This window comes from Maylandia zebra, linkage group LG18, assembly GCF_041146795.1.
Source record: "Maylandia zebra isolate NMK-2024a linkage group LG18, Mzebra_GT3a, whole genome shotgun sequence".
NCBI classification, from domain to species: Eukaryota; Metazoa; Chordata; class Actinopteri; order Cichliformes; family Cichlidae; genus Maylandia; species Maylandia zebra.
Genome location: NC_135184.1, coordinates 25,828,967 through 25,838,125, shown reverse-complemented (window position 1 = coordinate 25,838,125; position 9,159 = coordinate 25,828,967). Strand labels below are relative to the sequence as shown.

At 41.2% G+C, this 9,159-nt stretch overlaps 2 protein-coding genes across 2 annotated transcripts; both read right to left on the bottom strand.

Annotated features, from left to right (window-relative positions):
- Positions 1–698: 698 nt before the first annotated feature.
- czib (CXXC motif containing zinc binding protein) lies at positions 699–2,827 on the bottom strand. The gene is made up of 8 exons (XM_004567149.6): positions 2,705–2,827; positions 2,535–2,618; positions 2,281–2,337; positions 2,082–2,163; positions 1,967–1,998; positions 1,809–1,886; positions 1,268–1,333; positions 699–1,030 (listed from the first exon to the last, which is right to left on the bottom strand). Exons 1-8 carry the CDS (start codon positions 2,708–2,710, stop codon positions 953–955), a joined length of 483 nt encoding a protein of 160 aa, XP_004567206.1. The 5' UTR covers positions 2,711–2,827; the 3' UTR covers positions 699–952.
- Positions 2,828–3,177: 350 nt separating this feature from the next.
- Positions 3,178–9,158, bottom strand: uck2b (uridine-cytidine kinase 2b). Its single transcript, XM_004567148.3, has 7 exons — positions 9,002–9,158; positions 6,949–7,108; positions 6,396–6,492; positions 6,051–6,193; positions 5,716–5,813; positions 5,454–5,502; positions 3,178–4,574 (listed from the first exon to the last, which is right to left on the bottom strand). The coding sequence occupies exons 1-7, from the start codon at positions 9,104–9,106 to the stop codon at positions 4,438–4,440; spliced, it is 789 nt and encodes a 262-aa protein (XP_004567205.1). The 5' UTR covers positions 9,107–9,158; the 3' UTR covers positions 3,178–4,437.
- Between the last annotated feature and the right edge of the window lies 1 nt (position 9,159).

The window sequence follows — 9,159 nt, the reverse complement described above, 5'->3', positions numbered from 1 at the left end:
TTAAGGGTAGCTTTTTATTATTTCAAAAGTATACGCATGTGCAGATATTAAGTAGCAACTGTTCACACTGAACCACGCGTCTACTGTGAGATAAATCCTGACAGGAGAAATTAGTTGGAAGTTTGCAGCACTCTGCAGGTACAGTAAGACCTCTTCAGTGACTGATACTTTCTTTTGATAAATTCACCCACAATGGGTCCTTGTCTCAATCTGTATTGTTTATAAAGTCCAATTTAACACAAGAAAAGGATTTGTATGTTTTCCCGGGAGGAGGCCCCGGGGCAGACCCAGGACACGCTGGAGAGATTCTATCTCTCGGCTGGCCTGGGAACGCCTTGGTGTTCCTCCGGACAAGCTGGAGGAGGTGGCTGGGGAGAGGGAGGTCTGGGCTTCTCTGCTTGGGCTGCTGCCCCCGCGACCCGGCCCCGGATAAGCGGAAGAAAATGGATGGATGGGATGGATGTTTTTCAAGTAGAGTTGCGTCTTAATTTAATTCCCAAGGTTTAACGTTACTTGTCTTTTTATTTAACTCTGAAGTGAGTCATACATAATTATCTCTTAATTACACAAAATGTGTGGAGGACATTTCAAAGTGTATTCTCCATTAGCATCTTTAGCATATTATGTGACATACCTCATACTACACATCGTCAGTCTTGTATTGCTGTTTGAGGAGCAAAAGAAAAGAAAAACCTCAATTCAAAATGTTCATCCTTCATTTTTATTGAGGGACTGAAAAAAAAAACAACCAAAAAAAACCACCATCCTCTTAGCATGTTGATCAATCCAAGACACGTGTACAACAACCTGTTGCCTTAATCCGCACACCTTAATGTTCATCGTCAACCAAAGCGCCGATCACATCTCCGTGTCGAGGCATTCCCCGTCGCCAGGAATTGGGGCAGAGGAAGTTTTCCTGCAGTGTTCCTCTAAGGCTCAATGCATGGTGATATCAGCACTTGATGAACTGGTGTGTGACCTCATATATCCCCACAGACTCACTAATTTTCTCATCGTAGTCGGTCCAGTCCTGAAATGTTTTTGTTTTTAAAAACATGAGCGAGAGAAAGAACTGTAGGGATTATTTTCAGATAAAGTGCAGTGATTTTCACGAGTTCAGTGAAGATAAATGAAAGAGCGCACTACCACAGGAAATCAATCACATATCAGTGAATTGTATCCTGCTGTGCTAAACAAACAGCTGAAAGTCTGCTAAAGGTCAAGTTTACTTTCTTGCAGTGAGCGATTTAATTTCTCCTGTGCTTACTTTTTCTAGCAGGTTGATTTCAGGAAACGGCGTTCCAGACTCGGCTCCTTCTGCAGCAAAGCCAGCCTGGAGGAGGGTATTACAACAAGTCAAAGTCACGCCATTATCACAGTGTTACCTAGAACACACTACCAGATTGCATAGATAGCATCAGCTTCATTACATAACATAAAAGATAGAGCGAAAGAGGTTCTTGCAGGGTTGAACCCTGACACACTGTCACAGGCAAACAGCACTGGTGTGCTGGACATGTGCTCTACAAAGCAAGCCCAGATTTGGCCGATTACCCTCTCCAAATGTTTATGACATCAAATATTGTAACCTCAACTTTTTTTATTACATTGTTGTAATAAACGGGCAAAAAGGTGATCCATCAAAAACCTTTTTTCATACAGGATAAAAATGAACCGACATCAACTAACATCTGGATGACAGTTCTGGTGGAGAGTGGCTCTGGCTTCATGGATGATGACACAATCTGGGTTTTATCTCCTCCAGTTTATATGGACAGTTGTGGAAATAGGACAACAAAGATTCTCACTTGTGGCTGGAAATCAACGGGCTCCAGACCTCGACACTCGAACTGCACCATCGTCTTGAAGGTTTCGCTGTTCTCGGCCTTCAACCCAGCAGACACGACACAACATTAGAGAAAGAGAAACTGAAAAACCTGAGAACTGACCGTGGACGTTTGCTTACATTGTAAGGTGTGATTGTGTCTCCCAGAATATCTGTAAGGAAAAAGTTGACATTTCGTAAGCTTTTAACTCTGCAAATTAAGACAAGATGAGCCGGACGTCATGTCACGGCCTACCGATGGAATTTTCCCTGGAACAGAGTTTACACTTCTGCACCATGCTGGCGCTTCCTCGTCCTCCCTTGAGTGGCACACTCTCCTGTGAAGGCAAACACAAAGTACAGGTGGTATATTATATACGTGCAATTCTATAATAATAATAATAATAATAATAATAATGTTAAACTGAATAGAAAAATTGCCCTTTCTTCCTTACCACCAGAGTTACATACTGCCATTTATCTGGAATTTCTCCACAGTTTCCACACTTGAGCTAAATTTAAGACAAAACAAACAAGAAACACATAAATGATCTTTTAAAAAATAATGTTTACATGTTTCATTATTTAGTGAGTATGTGTCAGCATTACACATGGTTAAATTAAGGAAATGATCAAAGATTAGCAGAGAGGAAAAGTGCATGATATTTTATTATGGATGAAAACAGTTTAGCATGTTAGCTTCTCATACCTTCAGGAACCAGCGGAAGTCGTCCCCCAATGGTCTAACATTGGTTACGTTCTCCAGGGTGGCTTTAAACTGCAGTCCAAATTTCTGCCGTGCACAGGACAGAATAGGTGGTTAAAACTAACATAATAACAGCAGAAATTACCCCTGAGACACGCAGCAGCAGTACGTACCACCATCTCGAAGCTTCCCCGCTGACAACTTCCTGAGGCATTCAGGACACCTCGTAAATTTTAACTTCCAAACCACTGACAGCTATTTTAAATTTTGCATTTTTTTCAGTTCATCTCAAAAACAATCATAACATAGAAATAAATAGTCGTTATAGGAATGAATGCACCATGCTTGCAGGTGACTAATAAACTAAAAATAAGTAATCTTTTATTACGTATCTGCTCATTTTGTTGCCTAAATGAGGCATTTCAGCTGTTTCTACTAAAACTTTGCATAAATCTCAATTACAAAATCTTTCGGCTCTGATGGCCGTCAGAATTTCTTCAGAACTATATCAAAAATAATATCAAAGTACATTTTAAATCACCAATGCTAAAGCAGGACGGACGTGCGCCATCTAGCGGATGTACCAAATACAACATGAACTGTTTCTCTGTGAAATGCATTTAAATTGGTAAAATAATCACAAAGCTACAAAAACCGCATCAGTTTATTAACCGTTCAAATATAAATCACCAAACAAATCATTATCAAGTCATCATACAGTACAAATCTTATGGTACAAATTATTAAATTAAGCACATTAAAAAATGGATCCAGCTGTTTGTTTTTTGTTTTTTTATTGTAACCTTTTCATAGTGGAAACTGCAAGTGTGAATACTTACTAGACATTTTAACCTGAGGCATCTTCACAGAGGCATTGTGGTGGATCTTGGTGGTTAATGGCCACACACCTGGGATAAGTGATATTGCTGTACCTGGCATTTCAAATCCATTGGTATCAACCTGAGTATATACATGCCAGCTCGAACTCGACAACTTATTTGTCCATGTGAACGTGAGCAAATTGTAGAAGAGGGAGGAGTATAGAAAAGCAATTCACAGATTTGAACACTTTGCTCACAAACCAAAGTCTGTGCCATTGAAAACACAAGGATCTGTATAAGCTTCAGTCATTACACGTGAGCCATTTAGACAGGAGAACTAACCCCATAATTAACAGTTGCACTAGACATAGTTATCAGAGCACTCAGTTGAACCCTCAGGCATTTGGCTTCATTGATCTGCTAGTCGTGTTATTCTGCATGTAGCAACTGGTACCGAAAAATAAAAAGAAATTGTGTTACAGGCATACAAAAGGTGCGGACACTACAATACACTTAACACAAACGAGAAAAACCAGGAACTGAATGAAAATTGTAGGAGACACTCCCAAGATTGTCAGTGCAAATCTAGCTAGAGTGCACCTGATTCATCACTTGTCTAACTTGCGTTCCTTTCAGAACACTAAACATGTCATCAGATTCCTCCCCCCCCCCCCCCGAGGGCTTCAAGTTTTATCAGACATAAGAAAGAAAAAAAAAAAAAAAAAAAAAAAAAGATTCCCCAATTTTATTCATTTACAGCATAAACTTTAACGGAGCAGCAGGGGATACATAAAAAGAAAGGAAGGGGAAAAAAGAGGCAGGGGTGAAATGCATGGGATCAATATTTAACCAATGGTCTCATCGCAACAAGAGCTCATCTTTACCCTCATGACAAAATAAAAATCAAATCCTTACAGTTACAATGAAATAACCAATAACATAAGAGTAGTCATGATATAATAAAAGGCATTTCAATTCTCTTTGCATTTCTTCTTCTTCTCCTCTTTTAAATACAGTGATGCCCACAGGCATTATTTACAACACCCCACACCCCTCTCCCTTCTGTGAAGAGAGGTGTGATGGGGTCAGTGAGGCCGACTGCTTGACTCGGAGGTCCGCCGCTGCCGTGGAGTGCTGTGGCCGTTCGTGCAGCCGTTGTGACGTTTGCTTGGTCCGCCGTTCAGAATGTCTTGGATGTGCTGTACTATCAAGTTGATGGCCACTGAAAGAGGAAATGGAAAGTTTGTTAAAGACCTTGAGATGCTGTGTGGCAGAGGTGTGTTATTTGTATCACTGGGGTCCGTTCTTCGTACCTCGATAAGTAAGTTAGCTGGATTTGATTGTTGACGATTTCGCGTGATCTCGGATCGTTCGGTTCTCCGAAGCTCATCCGGGACTTGCTGTCATAGCAACAGATCCGTAAGCGTAAACCTGCTCGGGAGCAGGTTTACTTTATGTAAACAAGATTAGATCGCGGCCACTCAGGTATGTCCGCTTCATTTATACGAAAGCAACAGCGATATTTTGTCACAGTTTTACCATAAATAAATATTATCAATGTAACTAAAGATAATGCAGTACTTGATTCTTTTATTGATTTCATACAGATACATACAGGTCATTTCCTAAAAAAAGGGAAATGTACTATTAATCATTCTATTTCATGTATTTGATTATTTCAGATGTAAGTCATATGTTAGAGCAGTAATAGTAAATTACTTCGTGTAATCAAGATGAGAGACCACGGCTATAAAATCGAAGGTGGATTTGGGAAGTCTGTCGCAGCCATGTCCTCTCCGTATACGTGAGCCACCCATTGCGGAAGGTGCAAGATTGATAAGGAGAGTCCTCAGAATTCAGCGTATATTGCGGGATAGACAGGATCCTTTAGCTCAGCGCGACAGCAAGCTGAATAGCAAGCTCAAAGTTAGCGCGATGATTTGATCTTGGATGTAGTAAGCGAGGTACGAAGAACGGACCCCTGGAGCGCGAACATGTTTGTTTTGCCTCGCACGGGCAAACTCAAGCACAATCCAAAGGACAAGTTAAACACGTTAGTTATTTGTAGGTTAAGATGTCACGATAATCACTGAGGCCTCACCAAGATTATCTGCTCCTCGTGGAATAATGACATCTGCATACTTCTTCGTCTGGTAGAAATAAGAAATGTTCTTATGATTAAATACAGCAGCTCAAAAACATTATAATATGGAACAATTCTTTATTCTAAACAAGTACAAGCACACAGCGCTCTCTAGTGGGCAAATATTTCTTGTTACCAAAAAAATAATTGCCTGTATCAGTGTTAAAACTAGAATGGTGTCAGTCCTGGTTTAGTGTCTCAACAAGACAGGAGCACTCACAGGTAAACAGAACTCCTCGAAGGCCGGCTTCACAAAAGTGATGTACTGACTGAGCACTTGCTCCAGGTCTCTGCCACGTTCACTGATGTCTCTCAGAACTGAAATAGAGACATGTTTTACATTTAGACATGAAAAACAAAAGTACACCAATGTAAAAAAAGAAACAAGAAACAGAAACACAACACAACACACACACACACACACACACACACACACACACTATGTGATGATAACAGACTGTCCAAATGTACTTTTGAAAACCAAAAGCACTTTAACAGTGCACTTAAGTGACAATCGTTACACTAGTGAGTAGCAACCCAAATCACGCTATACACCTCGACGCGACAGCCGTGTGTCGGGATCTGTGTCAACAAACAGCTTCATCTGGAACAGATCTCTGATTTCCTGCGAGTAGAACATGAGGATGCCCTCAAACAGGACCACATCAGCCGGATACACCATAACAAACTCGTCTTTCCTGGAACACACAGAAAGGTGCCTCTTCTCTGTGAGCGACTGCATTTACACGCGTGTCAAAACAAATTTAAGCATATTACACAATCGAAGTTACACATCAAATGCTTTATTTGTTTAACTGCATAAAGCCTCTGTTGTGCTTCTATGATCACATGATGAATTGTGGCCAAATTAAACAGCATGGTAAACAAAGAGGCACTCACCTGGAATGAGTGACAAAGTCATAAACTGGGATCTGGACAGTTTTCCCCTGAAGGATCTGTCTCAGTGTTTGTATGATCAGCTCGCTGTCAAAGGCATCTGAGGTCAAGAAAGGGAAAACCGAAAAATGCTCAGTTACAATTGGTCACACTTAACCTCCATCACTACAGCTCAATGTGCACCCACAGACACGTGGCACCGCTCCCCGCACGTTTGGTAACCCAGGAATCGCTTTCGTATAACATGTGTTGTGTTCAGTCTGAGCCTGGCAGCAGCTGCCTGAGGACGGCTTGCTGATGGTGCAGATTTAAAATCAGCCCAGAAAGGAAGCGAGGGTGAAAAGCCTGACTCCAAAAATGGACTCCAAAAGTTCTATGTATTGCTGCCACTGTTAGGTGTCATTTAACATATTTTATCCTCCAATTGTTTAACCGTAATCCACTTTGGACTGCATGTGCACATGAAAGATGCCATTTAGTTAATACAATAAGCCAGGTAAAATGACCTAGCCACTAAAACCTGTAACATGTAGCAAAGATTTAACGTGCATCATACCTGGATGATCAAAGTTAAACTGGCCCTTGAGTGCCTTGGCTTTCTGCTCAGGAGTCAGCACCTTGTAAAAGCTGTCCTGGCTGAGGATCGCCACCTGCCGCTGATGGTGGTCAATCTTGTTCTGTCCCAGGAGCTCCATGATCTTCTCACACACAGACGACTGTGGAAATGATCAAGAACATGACTGTCAGGAGAGTGCACCAAGAGGACTACTGAATACCAGTATCGGCCAAACATCAGCATGCTACATCCCATGTGGGCTAAATATCAACCCACATAGATTAAGATTTTAACCTAGAAATAATCTGGGTGAGTAAACATCCTGCATCACATTTGCAAACTGCTATAGGCAAACTGCCCTGTGGCCAACCTTTTTTGTCCTCACTGACCTCCCAAACTAAAAGAATCTCATGCCCAATGCTGACAGGGCATTCCCCCACTGCCTGAGGCTCTGCTTCCTTTTGTACCCATTACACTGTGCTACAACGAATTTAAACAGCTTCACACCAGAGCTGGAAGCTTGGGTCAACGCCCTCAAATGGGGTAGTTTCTGATAAAATGGACGAACTTTGAATGTACCCTTGAGCCACCCCAGTGACACAGCATCACTTTGAAGCTCTAACTTCTAAGTTTAGCCCTCTTGGAGAAATTCAAAATAAACTTTTTAAATACACTAAAGGGAAGACGTTTTACTTTTAAATATTAAGGGTATGTATATAATTTTATAATTATTTTTTTTAGTATTAATGTTTGTTTTTTTTAAAGAAAAATCATATTCATTATTTTGTTGCCATTACAGGCAGGGGGAGACCTTCAGCAGTAAGGCTAATGAATATGAAACAAAACTGGTATGTCTTCTAAATATACCAAACGCGGAACATGACATCACTCACACCCCGAGCAGCGTCAAACCGGAAACTGACAGGAAAACACTGACATAATGCCAATAACAGATGATACGGTTTAAAGAGCCAGAAAGAGGGCCCAAAGGAGATGAATGTACGACGGGATCACAACAAAGCCGCGAAAAGTAACATTCACCACCAATTTAGTATTGTTTACCTTGACTAACCTTCGCATTTAGCTAGTCTGTTATGTGAACTTTGATCACTGGTTTAATTCAAGGGGAGTTTTTTTCCCCAGCCGCCCACGGTTTAAAAAAAAAAAAAAAAAAAAAACCCTAAAATTCATAACAAAGAAATGTGACGACGTGTTTGGAGAAATAGCCACGTCTGTGTTTAAGAGTCAGCGCCACCGTGTGCGCTGGCAAGTTTAGCTCTGCCCACGCGCGTGCTTCTTTGTGCGAGGCTTTTAATGCAACTCGGTCAAATTAAAATAGAATACAATAAGCTAAGCTAATACTTCTTGAATCGACGTGTGTGTGTGTGTGTATATATATATATATAATTTTTTTGTTTTTTTTGTTAAAAAGGCATCTAAGGTTTCACATATTAAGGAGAGATGAGCGACATCTTTTTCCACAGTGATTTCCACAATGGGTTCAGTATATTATTATCCAGTAAGCCACCATGTAGGTTACCGTTATTTAACGTTAGCAGTTATCCCGGGTCAAAGGGGAAAAAATCTGACGTCAAACAACTATCAATTTAACGCTGCTAAAATATTATTCATTTGACAGATATGTGGCTCACACTGTTTACAAACACAGCCCACCTAGCTTAGAGTTAGGTTAGCACTAGCTATTGTCTTAGATCTCCCGGCACTGCTAGCATGTGATGGAATTTATCGTTAGCTCGGGGGCTAACTAAGCTAACATTATTACCATCCATTGTCATTTTAGTTTATCATTATCATTATTATTTCCGTCACAAAAAAGAAGAATATTGGACCAACTAAAGTCAGCGTTCAGCACCACAGACAGAGCACCAGTGCGCTAAACTATTGTGAACTGTCAATCAAGCCTCACTGCTGCGTCGCTGAAGCCACGCGGTCAGCCGGCGAACTCAGCTGCGAGCATCAGCCGTCAATTAACTCAAAATTCTCAACGTGTCACTACGTGAAACCCGTCAAATTAGCTCACTAGAACGCTAACCTTGCCGCTGGCAGTGCCACCGGAGACACCGATGAGGAAAGGTTGCCGAACAACCTGGGTGTTCTCGCCGCGGTCCCCTAAATGTGTCTCACTGTCTCCAGCCATACTTGTAATGTGCTCCTCCAGCCGCTGAGCTGGAACGTCGTTATGATGTAGCT